At 35.0% G+C, this 22,055-nt stretch overlaps 3 protein-coding genes across 3 annotated transcripts in view; 2 read left to right on the top strand and 1 right to left on the bottom strand.

Moving 5' to 3' along the window:
* The window catches only part of LOC140156561 (uncharacterized), a 155,408-nt gene that overhangs the window by 2,966 nt on the left and 130,387 nt on the right, over window positions 1-22,055 (bottom strand). Inside the window, exons 14-19 of the mRNA XM_072179500.1 lie at window positions 5,617-5,878; window positions 4,226-4,464; window positions 3,645-3,914; window positions 2,538-2,732; window positions 1,712-1,847; window positions 390-500 (exon numbers count right to left, since the gene is read on the bottom strand). Of these exons, the coding sequence (XP_072035601.1) occupies window positions 390-500; window positions 1,712-1,847; window positions 2,538-2,732; window positions 3,645-3,914; window positions 4,226-4,464; window positions 5,617-5,878 (1,213 nt within the window). The remainder of the gene's footprint in view (window positions 1-389; window positions 501-1,711; window positions 1,848-2,537; window positions 2,733-3,644; window positions 3,915-4,225; window positions 4,465-5,616; window positions 5,879-22,055) is intronic.
* LOC140156456 (uncharacterized) lies at window positions 8,246-14,549 on the top strand. Its single transcript, XM_072179401.1, has 2 exons — window positions 8,246-9,165; window positions 14,485-14,549. The coding sequence occupies exons 1-2, from the start codon at window positions 8,259-8,261 to the stop codon at window positions 14,547-14,549; spliced, it is 972 nt and encodes a 323-aa protein (XP_072035502.1). The 5' UTR covers window positions 8,246-8,258.
* LOC140156226 (uncharacterized) lies at window positions 15,175-21,284 on the top strand. The gene is made up of 2 exons (XM_072179225.1): window positions 15,175-15,265; window positions 19,240-21,284. The coding sequence occupies exon 2, from the start codon at window positions 19,261-19,263 to the stop codon at window positions 20,161-20,163; it is 903 nt and encodes a 300-aa protein (XP_072035326.1). The 5' UTR covers window positions 15,175-15,265; window positions 19,240-19,260; the 3' UTR covers window positions 20,164-21,284.

Below are 22,055 nucleotides of genomic sequence, written 5' to 3'. Positions count from 1 at the left end.
AAATTACTATTTTATCACAATTAACAATAGTAAATTAATTGATTTCATAAATAATAAGGATCGACCAAGCATCGATGGTCGATCGAAAGATCGAACTAATTTGTTTCTATTGCCTAAGGCAATAGAAACAAATTAGTTCGATCTTCCGATCGACCATCAATGCTTGGTCGATCCTCATTATTTATGAAATCAATTAATTTACTATTGTTAATTATGATAACATAGTTATTTTTACCTATAGTGATATTGAACAATATAAATTTAGCGTTAATCCTGATCAATTATTTGATAGTTCATTAATGATAAGCATCAAAGCAGCATCAACGGTCGATCCAAAGATCAAACAAATTTGTTTCTGGGGCCTAACAAATAATACCAAATCCATATACCTGTTTGCTAAGCTGTGTGTCATTGTAATTCTCAACTTTCTTAGCAGCTTTACTCTGCATGACTTGTTTTCTCCACAGCCTCCACACTCTTCTATACTGCCAATATGTGCACTTACAAGTGAGAAAAAGAAAATGGTTTGACAAAATGAAATTTATTTATAACATTTTTTTAGACATTGATATTCATCTAATTTTTAAATAATTTTTTATTGTACATGTACTTTATAAGTATAAACAGTTCTGTTCACTTCCCTCCCTCAATTTCTTTTGTCATTATTCTTTTACTTTACAATATTTTTGATAATTTATCAAAGAAGATGGTTTAAGCCCTTCACCCTAGCAGCATTTACGAATATACGATACACACATAATATATGCAAGAATTTTATTTAATCTACTTCTGTTTGCCCACATCTTTCCTTTGGGGTAGCCATTGAGGGAAACAAACTCTTGTAAACAAAAAAAGTACTTCAGCAAGCTTTACCAAGCTTCATGTCAGCATTTAATTCTAAGTTTTGGTTTTAGGGTTAGGGATATGAAACATTTGTGATGTTTACATGAAGGTAATACCATAAAAACCTGATTACGTATTCCACCTCCTCCACTACATGCCTTCCAACATGGACTGTAGAAATACTTATTTCTACAGTCCACGCTTGCAACCAGTGACCCAGGCCTGGTCTAGTTGGTGGCCCATGTGCTGCTGCATGGTCCCTATCTGCTAAGCTCAACAGGAGGCATCAACAATGTGGGTTAAGTTGTTTGAACTTAATGTACTATAAGCTGGCAACATTTTTGATACACAGTCAACTTAGCTGAACACAGGGATGTCAGTTATTACAAAGTCTGTTGAAATTCACGCATTTGTTTTTGTGACAACATCTTGTCACAACATGAGTGCTTGTTATGTTTGTTAATTAATTTGCATACCAACCGAACATTTACGTTTTTACGAAAAACAAAACTAAGACCTGGCATTGTTTACTAAGAGCTGAATATTTTCACCTTTGAAGCAATATGCCCCATTTTAAATCACACTATCATAAAATGAGCACCCCTGTTTATGGATGAGCAGCATATACATTACAGTGGAAATTCTAATTGAATGAACACAGCCTGACATAGCGTGACTTTTTTTGCATTCACTGCGCGATGCACGCCAAAGTGTGCGACTGTGCATGAGCGACGCAGAAGTGAATCCAACCAGGCCAAACTCTCTCGTGATTGGTTAGTATTGTATCCACGATCGTGCGTTCGTGTTGTAGTACAGCTGTTGAAAGCTGTGTTCATTCAATTGGAATTCTTACTGTAAGTAGTCATACCATATGTTTTGCTGTTTTCTGCATTGCTACACTATGACGCCAAAGTGTTGAGTATTTCCTGGCTAGTTTGTCTCTTCTAACAGTCAGCTGCTTCTCCACCAACACTTCATGATGCCACAATTGAAGCACCTGCTTGCTACAAACAAGAAATGAGATACATGAAATAATTAACATAACATGATCATGAGAACATGGATGACCAGAAGATATCTTACCCTTCCAAAAATCCTTTACAACATAATACAACACCTCATTTCATCAAAGACACCCCCATTACATTTGTACAGGTTCCCTTTGTTTTTACTTTGTGAATAGATCTAGATCTGGATGTGCTTTGTTTATTGAGGTACATTTCATTACTATTGACCCATGTTGTACTAGTTGTAAAATCAGCACAGAAAATTGAAATGGAAGAAATGCATTATGGGAAGTGTAAGATATCTTTTCTGACGTAAGACTTATAGATATGAAGTGTGATGTGATAAAGCAAAGTGAGTCAATTGTTTCTAAAATGGGAAAGTACCATTCTCATTCTTTTTTCAACAAGATAAATATCCATATTTTAGGCACAATTAGTGAAGTACCTTTGACAGGATTTTCAGATTAAAGTGAAGAAAAGTTAATGGAAAATAAATTAGTAACTGATTTATCCCATGAATGACTCTTCATTTATATGACAAAAAGTAGGTGGGATCAGTCCTTTTCAACAAAACCCATTATGCCAAAAAGGCAAATGCTTTATGTGGAATATATTTTACAGCTATCGTACATAGACACATGGACACATTTTGAATATTTTACACTCTATATAATAAAGCTTACTCACCACATTCTCTGCTGGTAGTGTGCATCAGCCAACACACCCATGTCCACTTCATGCTGTTTCACCCCATGACTGATCCTTACAAACTCCTTCCATTGGTCAAAAGTCTTTCTTATGATCATTTTCCCATGATGCTTCACTGCACACTTTGTCTGATGAGCATTTTTCCACATATTGAAGTATGTTGTTGTGACAAACCTTTCACGAGAAATACAAGTAAAGTAACTACGGTAAGTGAATCAAAAGAAGTAAATAACTAGACAACAACTATAATGCGCAACATAAAAGCATCAATTCTACTTGTCACCACTTCACCCCGACTTCACCGACTGATGCTGTATGTATCATAGGTGTGTTTAAAAGGCGCCTTCCCTGCAAGCAATGGGTTATTCCAGTCTAAATCCATACACCTCATATGAAAGACATGGTCTTAATCTTCCACATATGGAGTGTGAATTTCAAATGGGCTTTTCTGAATGGGTGGTTCCATTCTAAATCTACACTCCCTGCCTGTGTGTGGGAGATTAAGGTCACATCTTCCATAGGGTGTGTATAGATTTCAACTGGAATAACCCAATGCTATTATTTAAGTAGGAACTACTTGGTATTATACTGATGACTTGCAAGTACTCCAGTGCACTGAGTAACAGACTTCTGCTGACCCAGTGGTTCAACTGACCCCTTCTTTCCCCTGCCCATGCCCTGGTAGCCCAATAACATTTGGCAGCATGGTGCTTTTTCCTCACCAGTCTTGTCTTTTATAACTTTAAAAGCTTGCTGCATCATAGACATTTTCAGATCAACATCAGAAATGTTAAAAAAACCCAACAGGCAACATGAACTATATGCAACAAAGCATATGTGCGCATCCTTACTCTATATGTGTTTGCCAGTGACATGCATTACGCAACGAGCAACAAGTGTAATTGCTGAGCTCAACAGCTGTATTACAAACTGGGTATGTGGGTCATCATAAACACAAGGCAGGAGTCTTTAGAAAACTTTGATTTGAAAAGGTCTATTGCAGACTATAATAATCACTCAAAGTAGTGGCTTAACTACCTCCTTGCCCTACCCTCTATGCCACTACTTTTAGAAGTTGTAACCCACCTAGTATCCTGATGACATGCAGTCCTCCAATTCTCCTTCTCCACCAGTCTTGTCTTCCATAAGACAAAAACTTGCTGTAACTTCACTGACTCCTGTACTCTCATATTAGTGTCTACACACTGATTGAGACTCTCAATATGTCTATACTTGACAAGCCATAGATGGAAACCTTGTTTGAGGTGTTGTCTTTTTGATTTGGTCTGGAAGCGGGTGTAAAGTACTTGGAGGGATTGCTTCCTCGTAATGATTTGTCTCCAGCTTGTCATGATCCTGAAAATGTAGAAAGTAGAATTTGGGGATAACCTTTTAGAATCAAAAATGAAATAAAGCATGCAAAATTAAAGTGTTATTATACTACACACTAGACAATTATAATATTCCATGGTCTATTGTGTCTTTTATGCTAAAAATATGATAGGCACAGTAACAAATCATAGATGACCAAAAATATACCTTTAGGTAGAGTATTCAAAAGAAACTCTGCTGCTCTTTTACGACTGCAGATGCCCAGAGTTGCTGTGGGTCTGAAATGTCATAGGTCGGTGAAAACAAATGCACCATCACACATACACATTACCTACCTTCTCATAACATATGCCCTGTAGTGTTCATCAGCTTTCTGTTTCCTCACCAATACATCTTTCCATTTACCCATGATACTTTGCAGACATCTCTTTTGCCAAGTCTGCTGAATTTGGCACACTGTTTCCTGTTTTTCCTTGTTTCTGCGTGTCTTTGCTCTCCAGTGATGTATTATGGGACGTAATCTGTTTCTGTCATGTTTCTCAGCTTGCAGTGCACACTTCCATAAGCAAAAAGCCTAGAATTATAAAACAATGTCAAAAAACAAAACTGATAAAACTGTTAAAACTTGCGCTGTGGACTGGAAGAATGCATCAAACCTAGCTTGACTGAAAAAATATTCAAAGTATGAAACATGGTAGGACTATGAAATTGCTTTTAGTTTATACCAAGTAGGCACCAAATCACAAGGGATAATGTTAAAAACCTTCACATATGGCAACATCAACTTTCACTTTCTAGATCTTGTTGGCAGTCAAGTTAGTCAAGCAGTTATGTCATCAGACTTCAGTGTGAGAGGTCCCCAGTTCAAGTCCCAGTGTGGTTGGAAAATGTTTTTGTGAAATTAATTACTGTAAAACCCGTCTACAAGCATATATAGTGTTTTTATAAAAGCTTAATTAATTCAAGCAAGCGTTAATATACCAATACAATTGATCGGTCTTAAAAATAATACTTGTTTGTATATGCTTGGATTCGTAATTTATTTGCTCAAACTCCATAATGGCGACTGGATTAATGTAGCTTTCATCAGAAGCACACTATATGCTTGTAGACGGGGTTTTACTTGAAATTTTCACATGCCTGAGGACCTAGGTTTGATTAATAGGTGGGATTATTTTTTTTAATAGAAGCCACAATGGCAAAACTGTCAGAAAAGCCTGTCTGACGTAACAGTTTTTATTGTTTTGTACACTGCAAGTGATAGTCAGAATCACAAATGTTCCAGCTGACTTGATCTAATATTTATAAAATATTGTTCAAAATACTCCTCTTCTTTTGTTTGCTTTTTCATCTGCCACTAGGTGACCTTGGAATGACTGCCTCCACGAGTTACAGGCCTACTCAAATGGATAAAATCAACTTTATATTATCTATGTATACAGCTGGTAAAATGGATTTCTTGTTGTTGAATTCAACACCCAATTTTCACCTAAAGATGCCCACTGCTTTATTTCATGTATTTCATCTCAAGCTGAAAGTAACACCATGTTGGATTTTGCAGTGGTAGATTCGAATCGCGCATGCTAACCCCACCCTGCGCAGCGTAGAAGGGCAATTTTGTCCGTACGCTGACGATGCAACCTCGCAAACACACTGATTCAAATCTGCCACTGCAAAATCCAACATGGAATTATTCTCTCAAGATGTCGCGACAGACTATACCAACCTTTTTCAAAGCCATGCGATGTCTATGCCTATTAGCTCTGCAATTCAAGGTCCATTGCCTCCACTCCTCAAATGCTTCAGTTACCACCACTCTTTGTCTGCTAGCAACATATTCCTTGCAGATCTGACTACACCTATATGCATTCTTCCAACTTACAAAGGCAGAGTTCAACTGATGAGTATCTGATGTGCGCTGTAGGGTGGTTTGAGATTTCTGGAGATGGTGTTCTTTGGTGATGAAGTGTTGCCATCGAAGGAAGTATCTATAATAAATGAATCAAACAAACAAACAAACAAACAATGATATAAATACTGTCAACTTTTTATTGTAAAATATTCTTTGGAAACATGTTTGCAAAATAGTTTGTCAACACTTAATTAACATTATGTTGGAATGTTTTCTAGCAAGTTTTCAAAACATGTTTTTAAATGTTATTATATTAACGCTTCTTAATATATTCCTGGCATTTAAATTTATCTGCAAAATGATCTGTGTTTGCTGAAATTGCTCTTGTGCATACAAGTTTCATCAAATGTCAGAATATAATTACCTTCTTAACATTTGTTTCATAATTTTCATAAGCCCTAACTGAAAATCACTAACTTCAATCGCCCAGGTGCTAATTAGGTTGATTACAGTGTTTACCATGATATCAAATTACCAATGCCATGAGGGTCAAAATGCAAGTTCAGGCAGGTAAAAATAGAATACTAGTATATGCATGCCTGGCCAGCAGCAAACATATGGGTCACTGTGTGTAGTGTGCTGAAGTTCATCCCTGATCACAGGTCTAATAAACCGTAGATCTTCAAAAAGATAAGATAGGAACAAACTGCCCTGTAAAAGGGTCAAGCACACAAATCCTAGCAAAGAGGATAATAATTTTCATAACTCAACTTGAGGTGTCTATCCTATTAAGTGGTGATAGTAAATGCCATACTTCTTGCAAGTAAGTTTAGTTACTTAAGGTGGTACTACACCCCTTGATAAATTTGTGATTATTTTTGCATTTTTCTCAAAAAATAATAACACACTGGTAACAAAAGTTATGTATATTATAGGGGTTACTACACTGGAATTTCAATGACTCAAGACAAGCGGTACGTTATTTATGATAAGAAAAGAGGTACCGAATGTACCCCATTTCTTAACATATATAATGAACCACTTGTCTTGAATCACTGAAATTTCAGTGAAGTCACTGGATTCCTTGCCCCTACAATATACATAAATTTTGTTACCAGTGTGTTATTATTTTTTGAGAAAAATGCAAAAAGTCACAAACATTGATCAGGGGTGTAGTACCACCTAAGCCTTTTGACATCTAACCCTGGGCATCATACCTTCCGCAATGCTCATTCTTTTTTACCGGTTGTTTGGGACAATTTTACAGTAGACTTATCTAGCTCTCATTCTATAGTAGTAATATTTTGTTTATATAGTACCTGTATAACACAGTGTGGCAGGTGGCAGTGGTTTGTTGTTGCAACCTTTTTTTGTTCTCTTGTTAGTTTTTATTTTTGAATATTATTCCAAGGGAACTTTTGAGAAGCAAGCATGAAAATATTGACCACATATTTTCCACAAATGTGTGTGCATGATAATGGGACAACCTTTTACTCTTGCCTGACCCCCCACTCTTTCTCTATAATAATATTCAAGCAATAAAGAAACTAGCTTGTGTCTGACAATCCTGTCAATCAAACTCCCCATGGCCTGTGATTGATTAGTAACGCATAAAAGGGAGGTTGATTCATCCTTCATTCGAGAAATGGAATTGCAGAAAATGGTGAACGATATCGGTACTTTTACAAGGCATAAAGCAACTTTTCTGTTGACATAGTGTCTGCAGCAAACAAAGTTTCCTATTACCGTATTCATTCCAATAAGCGCCCATGCCCCAATAAGCGCCCACCCAGGGTATTTTCAATTTATTAAAAGGTACCATCAATGTTGAAGTGACGGATAGACGTAGATACAGTGAAATAGCTGGAGGACTAGAAGTCCTGTATAAACTTCCAATACATTTTTTACATCAAAAAAGCTACTAGAACATCTCAGGACCCATTTATAACATACATAAATTTGTCTCTAAAAAATGCCCCTAACCAAAAAATTAGGTAAACCAGGTAAAAAATAAGCGCCCACCCAAAATGACTCTGTTAAGCACCCTGGGCGCTTATTAGAATGAATACGATACTCAGACTTAAAAGTTTTGAGTAAACAGTATCTGAGTTGACAGGTGACGGCAGAGCTCAACTATTTCTTTATTATTATCAAGTGCAGTAAACCTTTGGCGAGTGCGTATTTTGCATACATCGCATATTTACTGCGTTGGACGCACTTGTCTCTGATTGGCTGCTGAGGCGATCTGCTGAGGTGATTTGTTAAACCTAGGCGATCTGTTGAGGTGATTTGTTCAACCAAACCGAGGTGATCTGGTGTTGCGAGTGGCAATTTATGAATGCACTGTGCGGCGTATGCGTTGTTCAGCTCAGAATTTGGAACGTCGCGGTAGTCACGCTCATCAAAGGTTTACTGCAAAATACTATACCAACTTTTATTATTGGATGCTATTAATTTCCCGATGAATGACTTTGGTACTGATATACTTTTATTTCTCACAGATTCATTAAACCAAGATGGCAATGATGTTATCACATAAAGAAGCTGTTAGGTTCCTTACAGATGTCTTGAAGATAGATTCCATCCAAGACAAGCTGACCAATGACAAAGCTGCCCTTCTGAATGAAATCATCAATCTCTACCAGCGGAAGATTCCATTCCAATCGATAACTGTAATATCCAGGAGAGATGAAGATCAACATCTATCTACAATGGATGACATCAAGGCCCAAATTCTCAGCATACAAGGAGGCATTTGTTATGATCACAACATCTTCATGAAGCATCTTCTGGAAACACTAGGTTTTGAGGTTTATCTCAATGCATGTGAAACAGGACTAAATGGTGTATGTAGCCATGTGTCAGTTCTTGCTAAAAACTTAGTGAAGACTGGGGATAATTACTATGTTGATGTTGGCACAAGAGATCCTTTCTTCCAAGCCATCCCACTGGATTTTGACAAAGAATCACCTGTGTACAAATGTGGTTTCCAGGTCTATAAATTTGTCAAGGAAGGGGAAGAGATCAGTTGGTGGCAGAAGGTCAATAGGTCATATTCAACTGTACCCCAAAATGAGAAAGGCATCATAATTGATGGCTGGAAGAAGTTTATGACTTTCACATTGGAGCCAAGGGAAATTAAATGCTTCAGAGATCATGTGATCAAGCACTATGTGACCCAGAGCCCTCCCAAGTCTAAAGTCACTTTTCTCCAGTTGATGCATGTTGTGGCATATCCTGGGCAGAAGTTGCTAGCTATCCTTGGCACAAGCCTATTTCATGAAAATGATGAAGGGAAAATTGAGAAGACTAAAATCACATCTAAGGAAGAACTTATAGGTCTCTATGCCAAATACTTCCCACAGTTTCCTGCTGATTTGGTTACAATTGCTACCCTAGCAGAAATTCTATACAGCAAGAAGTGTATCAAAAGTGTATCAAAGTGTATTAAAACTGTATCAAATGGCAATTTGATACAGTTTTGATATACAAAGGGTGTATTGAAAATGTATCAACTGAAAATATAGGGTATCAAAACTGTATCAAATACCACCTAACTGTATCAAAAATGTATCAAAAGTGTATCGAATTTGAACTTAGTTAATTTTGGCCATGCTTGTGGTGTATCAAAAGTGTATCAAAGTGGACTTTGCAGTTTTTCAATGTATGTAAAGTGTATCAAAATGAACTTTTTGGTGCTAGATGTATATCAAAAGTATATCAAATTGGACTTTGTCAAATTCTGGCTGCATACAGTGTATCAAAAGTGTATCAAATTGGACTTTGCCTGTTTTTTAGTGTATGTAAAGTGTATCAAATTGAACTTAGTTAATTTTTGGTTGCTAGATGTATATCAAAAGTGTATCAAATTGGACTTTGCCTGTTTTTTAGTGTATGTAAAGTGTATCAAATTGAACTTAGTTAATTTTTGGTTGCTAGATGTATATCAAAAGTGTATCAAATTGGACTTGGTCAAATTCTGGCTGCCTACAGTGTATCAAAAGCGTATTAAATTGGACTTGGTTTATTTTGGGTGGCTAGAGGTATATCAAAAGTGTATCAAATTGGGCTTTCATAAACTGACCTTTTGTAGTGTATCAAAACTGTATCAATAACTGATCACATGTCTAGATAATGACTCATCATTTTCAAATTTGCCCATGTGGCATGCATGCAGTTAACACCAGGATTTGCATTTGGAAATGTACTGTATTTTAGAGCAAATTATGGTGTTTTATTTATCATGATGAAGATACAAACATGCTTGTAGACTGCACATTAGTATACAATGTAGTTGTAATCAGGGACTGTGATTAAAGAGGAAATATCTGACTTTGTTCTGATAAGGTAAGCTTACTATATATTATATATATAGGGCCTCTATGTATATGTACATGTATTAAGCATGAATATAGCACATGCCTGTATAGTAGTTTTTTTTTGTTATTGGTAGCCTTTTTGTCTCTTTATTGAGGGTAACGACTTCAGTGACAAGCACTGCTTTCCAAGCAGGCCCTCTGATGTATGTATGTTCTATTTTGGTTGGGTTTTGCTTCTTTTTTGCAATACTTTCTAACACATTTATCCTATTGCGTTGTAATTTTGAACGTTGATGGGGAAAGTGCATTGAGCTGCTCCGTGAGGGGGGAAAGTGCTAGAGGTCAGCATTGGCAGTAGAAGGCAGTGTTGAATTTGAGCTTGATTAGACTAATTTCAAAATTTGACATTTCACCCCTTCACTTTGGGGTCAATACTGTTTGCAAATATGTTTAGATCATGTAAGGATAATTCTTGTTGAATTTGAGCTTGATTGGACCAATTTTGAAATTTGAAAAACTGTATCAAAAGTGTATAAAAAACTGTATCAAAAGTGTATAAAAACTGTATCAAAAGTGTATAAAAAACTGTATCAAAAGTGTATCAAAAACTGTATCAAAAGTGTATCAAAAAACTATCAAAAGTGTATCAAAAAACTATCAAAAGTGTATAAAAACTGTATCAAAAGTGTATCAAAAACTATATCAAAAGTGTATCAAATGGCATGTATCAAAAATAGGGCGGTCCCGCTGGCCAGCATTAGAATTGGAATGCTGATTTGATACAGTGACATATTTGATACACTTTTGATATAATTATGTATAAAATGTGTATAAAATGAAAGGATAAGAATTTCAATGCTAATTTGATACAGTTTAAATTGGAACGCTGATTTCATACAGTGACATATTTGATACACTTTTGATATAATTATGTATGAAATGTGTATGAAATGAAAGGATCAAAATTTCAATGCTAATTTGATACAGTTTAAATTGGAATGCTGATTTGATACAGTAACATATTCGATACACTTTTGATATAAATTATGTATGAAATGTGTATGAAATTAAAGGATAAAATTTGAACGCTAATTTGATACAGTTTAAATTGGAACGCTTATTTCATACAGTTACATATTTCATACACTTTTGATATAATTATGTATGAAATGTGTATGAAATGAAAGGATAAAAATTTCAACGAAAATTTGATACAGTTTAAATTGGAACCCTCATTTGATACAGTAACATATTCGATACACTTTTGATATAAATGATGTATGAAATGTGTATGAAATGAAAGGATAAAAATTTGAACGTAAATTTGATACAGTTTAAATTGGAACCCTCATTTGATACAGTAACATATTCGATACACTTTTGATATAAATTATGTATGAAATGTGTATGAAATGAAAGGATAAAAATTTGAACATAAATTTGATACAGTTTAATAAATTGGAACCCTCATTTGATACAGTAACATATTTGATACACTTTTGATATAAATTATGTATGAAATGTGTATGAAATGAAAGGATAAAAATTTGAACGCAAATTTGATACAGTTTAAATTGGAACCCTCATTTGATACAGTAACATATTCAATACACTTTTGATATAAATTATGTATGAAATGTGTATGAAATGAAAGGATAAAAATTTGAACGCTAATTTGATACAGTTTAAATTGGAACCCTGATTTGATACAGTTACTTATTTGATACACTTTTGATATAATTATGTATCAAATATGTATGAAATGAAAGGATACATTTCATTTGATACTTTTTTGATACATTATCTTGGCATTTGATACACTTTTGATATGTATAAAATGTGTATGCAATGTTAATTTGATACAGTTTTGATACATAAAAGTGTATGAAATGAGGGTTCCAATTCAAAGCCTTTTATTTCATACATTTTTCATACGTATCAAAAGTGGTGTATCAAAAGTGTATCAAATTTCAGCCAGGGTATTGACAAGATGAAGTACAACTTTGAAAAATGAAGATTTAACTTATTGGATGAGATGTATACCAAACTAAAGTAACATAATCATATTATATTATCAATTGTATAAAGGTTATCGACTGTATAAAATTGAGCTTGAGCCTGGTCCCATCAGGACCCAAGTGTGTGTCTGCCCGGACCGACCGGTTAAACAAACAGAAGACTAAAATGAATGGATACTTTTTAACTTTCATAAACATATCACAAATAACAACAAAGGTTTTGCAAGTTAGGTTTTGAAAAGATTAATGTGGCCTGTCATATACACTACTGCATTATTTTGCCCTGTATAAAACAACAGAGAGTGTCCTATATGTTAACATGTGACGTCATCCATCTACTCATCTATACAACCAGTATTGACTGTATAAAAAGGAAAAGTAAAATCTTTCAACTTTATTTTATTTTTGTTTTTATACTTTATTTGGCTAAACAAATTGACATGAATTTAAGGAATAATATCTAAACTGACTTTGATGACAGTTTAACTGTCTTAAAGGGCATTATATGATTCTAGAATTTTTTTAAAGATTATTTCCAAAATTTCAGCTGATTCAGACATTGAATTTGCATGCAGGACTCCGGACCCTTGCCTTTGAAATTTCGAGGGTCCTCACTAATTTTCAAGGGTCCAACTATTATGAAGTAGTATGTTGGTGTAGACTATAGCAACAATAACTAGTAATACCTCCTGCTTGAGCACTAACATTATAGCAGTAGAAAATTAAAAACCCAGGTTGAAAACTTGATGGGAAACTAAAATTAAAGTGTACTCAGGGAGCTTGACGGATTATGTGAACCAGGTTTTCCAGTGAAACAACAAAACTAGGATTTTCTGCTCTTTGCTTGGTTAAATTTTTACGGGTCAAGCGGACCCGTACCACCGTAGGAAATTTGCGGGTCTGCGCCTACATTCACAGGTATTTGATGCAAGGATGCGCCTTATTTCAAACGCTGTTTGCAAGTTAATCATAATTGCATGTACCGGTAATACAATGCCCCATAGGCTACTGTGTTGTAAATTCTGTCTAACCACACTCTGAAAGTACAAATTGGATGATTTTGGGCATTCCTTAAGCAAAGATATTGAGTTTGTAAGTAACTATGAGACAATATTTTAAATATTATTAGCATCAGAAATTTGCAAAAAACCCTAATTGTAGTTTAGGGTTGGTTGATTATAGGTTAATGAACGCATTTTACTTGTTGGGAGTGAAATTCTACAATATAATGCACACGTCCTGAGATAATGATGCATCTAATGCACACGTCCTGAGATAATGATGCATCTAATGCACAAGCCCAAAGGGAGAGGGGGTAGTGCATTAGGTGCATCAACATCTCAGTATATGTGCATTATTTTGTATAATTTCTTGAGCAAGAAGTGATATGCATTTATTAACCTATTTCATACACAAGAAAAAAATCCATGATTTTTGCTATTTTTATAACAAAATTGTCACTGAAGTGTTGGAAAATACAAGCAAATATAAATGCATCAACTCGCAAGAAAGATGAACTCTTCCAAAAGTACTGCACATAGTACACGGAGTGCGCACCCGTGCATTTAGACACAATCAATGCATGATTTGGATTTTCTAACGCTTGCTCTGATTGATTATCGCTATCTAAGAGTGTATGAATGTACTATTATACATGGGCATATTTCATTCATTTTGTTTTTAAAATTTAGATTTGCTTTCAAACTGAATTTGACCAATGAAAAAATTATCCAAACCATTATTCATAACTAGACCATTTGATTTACGCCACTGAGTTTCAGTTTTCAGGCACTTTACCTCCATGAGTTATCTATGGCTTAAATTGTTCAATTATTGTTTATAAAATTCTTTAAAAAAAGTTCTACAAATGACTTTAATAATCATGACTCTAAGTATTTGTAAATAGTAAATAAGTCACAAGCATTGTGGTAAAAGTATAGCTAGTATGTAGCTGACATATCTTGGTGTAGATTATTCATCCAGTAGTCCAAAACATTATTTTGTAAATTAAATCTAATACTGGAACTAATTAATTACTGGAACAATAATTGAACTGAAGTTGCAAATTTTAGTTCCAGTATTAGATTAATTTACAAAATAATGTATTTAGCTGACAGTTTAGAATTTTAGATTTGTTTTACTTTAGAAGTAGCCCCAACTTGTGTTTGCAACACTCCTCTTTAAATATTAAACACTCCTCTTTAAATATTAAGTGGTACTTTTGTACAACATCATGGTTTTTGTTACTTTTTTAAATAACTTGTTTCAACATTTTTATTCCCGTATATTATTTCTATGGTGTGTACTTATCATGAGAAAAAAAATGTTGATATTTTAAAGAAAAAAACATGCATGTATTTGTTTTTGAAAAGGTTGTTTGAGTGGTGTTTGCTTTGTTTTTATAGATTTACCTACATCACACAATGGTACCATCCAAAGTCATGCTAGTAATGATTTCCAGGGACCTTAATGTAAAGTCTGCACAAAAAGTAACTCAGCTGTTATAAATACGCCTATAGATTCAGAACTACGGCAATAATTGTTTTCACAATATTGCAACATAGCGAGAAGGATGATTTATTTACACATATTTTGATACCCCATTCGTCAAATGTCGTTCAATATTAACAACATAGTAGTGCTTTTACAGAAAAATACCCGAATTTAAAAGTAGCAGTTTACAGCGATCAATGGTTATAATGCCAGCACTGTAAACACGTAAAGCCCGCCATTATCTTCGCGGTTACTTCAAATCAATACAAATAACTACAACTTTTAAATTGGGGTATTTTTCTTTCAAAACACTGCTGTATTGTCAATATTAAACAAAATTGGACAAATTGGGTATCAAAATGCGCGTAAATAAATCATCCTTCTTTTTATGTTGAAATATTGTAAAAAACAATTATTAGTTCTGAATCTATAGTCATATTTATAACAGCCGAGTTACTTTTTGTGCAGACTTTATGTGTGCATTAGTATTTCCCTGTAACATGGTAAATGACCCTGTGTACTGTGTGCATACACATGTCATAAGTATCAATGTATTTTATGAAAACATTGGGGTATACATGTACATGTATGTATGTTAGTATGATCAGGGAAGTCTACCAGTCTTGTGGAAAGCCTGGGTTGAAAGACTGTCAAATTCAGCGTACTTGACATGCTTGATCCCATCCATCACAGGTACAACTATAATACATTTAAGGCACCTTTGGACTATATTTGCCTGACAAGAGGTAGAAGGTTGGATTTGAGATGCATGTGCTTGATTCAGAATGGTATTTAGAATATCATATGAAAGTTCATATATGTCTCCTATGGGCCTCTGCAGACATGTAAAGATGTTAATCTTTCGTATATGCTTTACACCTAACTTGTTTATTTACACACTCCATGCAAGAAGCATAATTATTTGAAATGCTAGCATTGGGCCACGGCGGTAGAAGCAAATTTGAATACAACGTCAGGGAGTGTGATTATAAAAAATAATAAAACTTTAAAAATGGCCGTGTAGTGGGGGTGTCAGTGAAGTAAGAAGCTTTTGCAAAATAAAGACCTAATTGAAGCGATTTGGTGGACCATTTTGACACTATTAGTGTGTAAAAAGTCGAAAATTCGTGAAATGACGGGCCATGAAGCCTTTCCTGAACAAGTTTTCCCTTGAATCATGTTAATTGTAGGCCTATAAATTGTGTTAAACACAAATTGGTAAATGTCGAAAGCAGAATCGAAAATGGCCACTTGTTATGCGGGGTGGGGGGGGGGTCTTTTCCCTCCTCCGAAATTTTGCAAAATGAAGATCCAATTGAAGCCATTTGGTAGCCTACATATGCTTGCATACTTGCACCATGTTTTGACAGAAAAAAATTGCAAACACTTTTCAGCTGATAACATGGCGCAATGCGGTAAGAGATGCAGTTATGTAAGCGTGATAATGGGGTTGACAATTAAAACTTTTAAGTACATTGCTGGGGTAGGGGTGTGATGATGTGGGGGTGTTGGTGTAAACATGTATATCCATGTCAATTAACAATTAAAACCTTTACGTAAGTTCATTGCCAGGGGTGTGATGATGTGGGCGGTGTGGGGGTGTTGACATGTATCAGCAATTAATACATTTACCTATGTTGCCGGTCAATACCTGGTAGGGGAGAGATCATTTGTGTGGGGGTTGTTAAGGCATCTATAGGCCTATGATATTATTATGATAATATGTCCCCTATGCCTTGCTCATCTCCCATCTCTCCTCACCCTCCCTCTTTCTTTGCCCATTCTTTTCCTCCCAGTTTATTTTTTGGACAGACACACCCGTAACACCCCCCTGCGTACGCCAATGAATACTCGGTCTAGAATCCAGAATCAGCAGCCTTTTGATAGCAACGATTTAGTAACAATGCTCTAAACACTCGATTGCAATCTAATAGTAGATTGCTTTGTAGTTACAGTAAAAATAATAATGTAATTATAAAATCATATTTGTGAAATGTTATTTGTTAAATTTGTTTTGTATCAGGGTCTCATGGGAGACCAGTATTGTATTGTATTACTGAATTGAGTTAGCATGTATGATAGAACCACCCAATTCCGTGATTTGAGTCTTGTAACACATTGATTGAAATCCAGTATGTATAAAAGTCTACTTGTAACACATTCATTGCTGGAGAGTGACTTTTGAAAAAAAAAAATGGGGTTTAATAAAGGAACGTGTGTGGTTTATATTACATGGCAGAATGTTTATCAACATTATACATACCTGTGTGCTTTATTTTGTATTATCTTACTAGTGGTAATCTCATTCCAACGTTGTTGTCTTTGTATATGATTAAAAAAAAACCACCCAAGTCCAAAATTTAAAATGAACCCTACAATGTCCCTGAAATGCTAATCGTCATACTTTATACAGTTTAATCCACTCATTTGCACGTAACACTTACCATATTGACCAGGTAAATCTTATTTAAGGAATTAAAATGATACACAGGTTTTTCTCTCAAAATCACTTCCCATGGACTTGGGTGGGTTTTGTATTCATGTATTCAAATGCTTCATGCTTGTAACTTTACTTCTTGAGGTCACATTGCATTCAATGAAGTGTCATAATGTGCAGAATTAGATAGTGCATCTATTAAAAAATAAATTTACCCACATATGGTTTGGTTTTAAAATTAGGACGGTATACGCTGCACTAAAATTGAACACGCACGATTCACACTATACTATACTATACTATACGCAGGTATACTGCCTTTTGGTATGTGACCCGGTACTATGAAATTGCACGATTTAAGCTATACACGAGCACCTGCAAAACGTGCACCGTATACCCGAATAGTATACTTCTATGTGATCGCAGCCTTATACGCCTCTTGCAAACTGTAAGGCGTAGGTGCATGGTAATTATACCATAACCCAATGTCAAGGACACAAATAGGTAGGCCTATAATATTAATCAAATTAATCAAAAATAACAAATTAATATCAACCAAATCCTCCAACTTCCACATTACAAATAGAGCATAGTGTGTCATGGGTGGGGTCCAGTCCCACCTTAGGGGGCTATTGAAAGTGGTATAGGAGGATCTCCTGGCATGTTTGCTCATGTTTTCAACTACAGGGTGTAACAATAAAATTTGTACAATTGCATTTTGACTTCTCAGGAACAAACTAAAAGAGTTAAAGCACAAATGTTATATGCAATACAATCAGTAATATCTTGGCTAAAAGAAGAAGTTTAGTTTGTCTCTTTACTAGATTGGGTGCAAAAGTTATGTCCAATTAATTAAATCGTCCAGAAAACGTGTTGGGCCACTTTTGCCACGTTTGTGCATATCAAGTTTGAACCGTGTAGATATGCTTATCGTGCATTAAACATCAAAGAACTGACACAAAAGAATTATAAGTGGTATCTTCGTATAATTAACACCAACTTAATAATAATATGATCTTTCTTTAAACTCTATAAATGAAGTCATGAAAATTCTTTCAAATTAATTTATAGATAAAGTAATGTCTCATATCCCTGAGATATCATTGGTAAAACTGAGAACAGTTTTTGCATCCATAAGTACAAAACAATACAATTTTGAAATTAAGTTCAGCTGGGCTTCTAGCTGTTCTGGGATGACCACTATTGCCAGCATTTCTGTTCACAAATTTTTCATACTTTTAACATACTTCTCATTATTATATGTAATTGTATGCCTTGATGGAAGACGTGATCTTATGGTTACTGCTTGACTCCATGTGCTACCGAATGTCACAACCATAAAAATACGCTCTTCCAACGAGAATTAGGGTTGAAGTTGTTGAGCTGCAGCCACGATTTCTAGTAAACGAGGTTGTTATTTCAGTGCTTAGTTATGACTTTCAAAAACTCAAGAAGCTATTCTATTATGTAATCATTCCTACTACTTCGAATACCCCATTGTTTAAAACTACCTATTATAAGAGCACCGTCCAGGCTGGTCCATGGTTCAACTCTATTCAGTCACTTTTGTTACACTTAGACAAAAGTGGCCCATGCAGTTTTAAGACTAGGTTACATAATTGGCCATATCTTCACTTGTATACCATCAATTTTATTGGAACAAAGCTTATCTGGTGGCAAAAAATAAGCGCATCCTTGTGTCATTTTATTTTCAAAATTGTACAAATTTTATTGTTACACCCTGTATATCAACAGACATAATATTGCAGATAAATAAACTTCAAAATTATTAAAAAACTGAAAATTGTATTTTTCTGATTTCTTTAAAATAAAAAAAATAAAATAGTGCCACACCACTTGGGAACCCCCAGTGTACCACAAGTTGCGTACGCACTGCTATCTTCGGAGGATGGCTTACAATATTAAAAATACTTGTAGAGAATATGCTACTTGTGCTAAACAAGAAACTTGTACTGTGATGGTGATCATGCATCTAATGAACTTCCCCTTTGGGGCACGGGCATTAGACGCATGAACATCACAGTACGCGTGCATTATTTTGTACAATATTACTCTCAGCAAGTGATACGCATTTATTAACCTACAACTGATTCACAGATGATGTCAGAGGTGAAATGATTTCTTTATTTCCTGACTTTTGAATTATTGGACACTATTATTTTCCTACTGATGAATGACATTGGTGCTATTAAACTTTTATTTCTCACAGATTCAGTAACCCAAGAGGGCAATGATGTTATCACATGAAGAAGCTGTTAGGTTCCTTACAGATGTCTTGAAGATAGATTACATCCAAGACAAGCTCACCAATGACAAAGCTGGCCTTCTAAATGAAATCATCAACATCTACCAGCAGAAGATTCCATATCAATCGATAACTGTAATATCCAGGAGAGACAAAGATCAACGTCTATCTACAATGGATGATATCAAGGCCCAAATTCTCAGTACACAAGGAGGCCTTTGTTATGATCACAATGTCTTCATGAAGCATCTTCTGGCAGCTCTAGGGTTTGAAGTTTTTTTTAATGCATGCGCCCTAGGATTGAAAGGTGTTAGCCATGTGTCAATTCTTGTTAAAAACTTAGTAAAACCTAAAGATATGTACTATGTTGATGTTGGCTCCACAGATCCTTTCTTCCAAGCCATTTCACTGGATTTTGACAAGGAATCACCTGTGTACAAATGTGGTTTCCAGTTCTATAAATTTGTCAAGGAAGGTGAAGAGTTCAGTTGGTGGCAGAAGGTCAATAGGTCATATTCAGCTGTACCCCTAAATGAGAAAGATATCATAATTGACGGTTGGAGGAAGTATATGACTTTCACATTGGAGCCAAGAGAAACTGAGTACTTCCGAGATCAAGTGCGTATGATCAAGCACTATGTGACCCAGAAACCTCTTATGCCTGGACTAACTCTGCTCCAGGTGATGCTTGCAGTGGCTTATCCTGGGCAGAGGCTGTTAGCTATCCGTGGCACAAGCCTATATTGTGAAAATGATGAAGGAAAAATTGAGAAGACTAAAATTGGATCTAAAGAAGAACTTGTAGGTCTCTATGCCAAATACTTCCCACAGCTTCCTGGTGATTTGGTTAAAATTGCAATTGACAAAATAAAGTACAACTTTGATTAGTGAAGAATAAATTAACTTGGTGAAAAAGCAAGAATAGTGACTTATGAGGTGACAATGTATATTCTGTACAATTGGTTGAGATAAAAACTGCTGAAGAAAAGTCTACATCGAGGAAGTTGTTTTCTTTGTGCATCAACTTTGGTTTCAAATCAAATAAAACCAACATAGCTTACCATCAAACTTGCTTACAACCAGTAACATTGACTTATAAAAAGGTAAAGTAAGATTCCATGTGGTCTGCCATATACACTACTGTATTACTAGTATTTTGCCCTGTGTGAAACAACCACAGAATTCTATATACACAAGAACCGGTCATCCCTATACCGATGCGTGGCCGCAAACGTAACCGTCCCGGCTGAAAAATGAATCAAAAAAGGTACGGCAAGAATTTTTCGCATCACGACGTCAAGTTCACTTTTCAATGTGCAAACTGTAGTTAGGATAATGAAAACGACTGGTAAGCAAGTCTACTAAATGACATCAAAATCTGAAGAAAAAAAATGGCGGACCGTCGCCGGACCCTTTCCAGAACTAATACAGCATATTTAGCCATTGTCAACATGGGGTCATCGGTTTGAATATTTTCCTTATATAAAAAACTAACACCTCCGCTATATGGTATTTCATGATATAACATTAATGGGAAGAAAAGTGCAAATGCTTTTCGTGTTTCGAATCGGACGAGTGATAAGTTCTAATGACGCCATGATGTAAACAACGCCATTAATAATTAATTAGGTAAACCCAAATATGGAGGTATCCAAAAGTATGCTAATTCAAGTTCGACGAATCAGAATACGATCTTGGTATCCAATTCTATGCAAATGAGTTGAAGGAGGTTACGTGAACACATATACTTATTCTCATCTAGCTTTACTAAAAGATCTTTGGAAACAACCAAGGGTGTTCTGAATGTTTACATGTGACGTAATAGGTCAACTCATCTATACAACCAGTATTGTCTGTATCAAAAGGTTGGATTGATTTTTTTTAACTATTCTAATAATTTTGACAAAACAAATTGACTGGGTATTTGAAATAAAAGGTATTATATTCAAACTGACATTGATGGCAGTTTAACTCTCTTAAAGGGGCATTACATGATTCTAGCATCCATGAAAAAAGATTATTTCAAACATTTCAGTTGATTCAGACATTGAATTTGTAAGTTGATGACATGTATTGATATTACAGTGCCCAACTGTTTTGTAATTTCTGTCTGTCGACACTTAGAAAATACAAATCGGACGATGTCTCTGTCAAACGACCAACTTTGGGTTCTAGGCTGCTGATGGTATAAAAACCTCAGCACTTTTGTAGTAAAGTGTGGGATGATCTGAGTCTGTGGATCATGATGACATCCCGGGGATGAAATGCTCCTTTAAAACTATTATTATATAATCACATTACTCCTATATTATGGCTATATATTATTAGCGTCAATATTATTTAGATGTAGTTTAGTTGCAAATAAAAATGTGTATACTATACTGATGCTTGTGTACCACAAGGAATCAACATGCTTCTTCATCATCATTACACTTTCTTGTATTCGTACCCTTTTTTTGATGGAGGCACCAAATTAGCTAAAATTATGTCATTTCAAAGGTCAATTGCTTTCAATTCATATCCCACAATTTAGCACTAAACTTGTTAATAATTCATCAAACATTACCAAATTATATTCATTGTAAACACCAAACATGTAATTTTTGATATTCTAGTTTTTTAACAGAAGGCTAGTAGATAGTGACACTCATTAAGCTTTCCTACTCATTTATACAGTATCATGCTGTAGTACACGAAGAATAAATTATTTCACTCTCGAAATATAAAGGGTTAATAATATATTTTACTTAATGAAATTACAAGCATCTGTGTGCATATTA

Source organism: Amphiura filiformis, chromosome 7, assembly GCF_039555335.1.
Source record: "Amphiura filiformis chromosome 7, Afil_fr2py, whole genome shotgun sequence".
NCBI classification, from domain to species: Eukaryota; Metazoa; Echinodermata; class Ophiuroidea; order Amphilepidida; family Amphiuridae; genus Amphiura; species Amphiura filiformis.
Note: the sequence above shows the minus strand (reverse complement) of the source record. Positions and strands in the feature narration are given on the sequence as shown.

Bases quoted from the DNA above. Each gene is read 5' to 3' on its own strand.
- LOC140156456 (XM_072179401.1), top strand. From the start codon at position 8,259: ATGGCAATGATGTTATCACATAAAGAAGCTGTTAGGTTCCTTACAGAT. The intron at 9,166-14,484 runs GTATCAAAAGTG...TTGTTTTTATAG, and splicing joins AATTCTATACAGCAAGAAGT to ATTTACCTACATCACACAAT.
- LOC140156226 (XM_072179225.1), top strand. From the start codon at position 19,261: ATGATGTTATCACATGAAGAAGCTGTTAGGTTCCTTACAGATGTCTTG.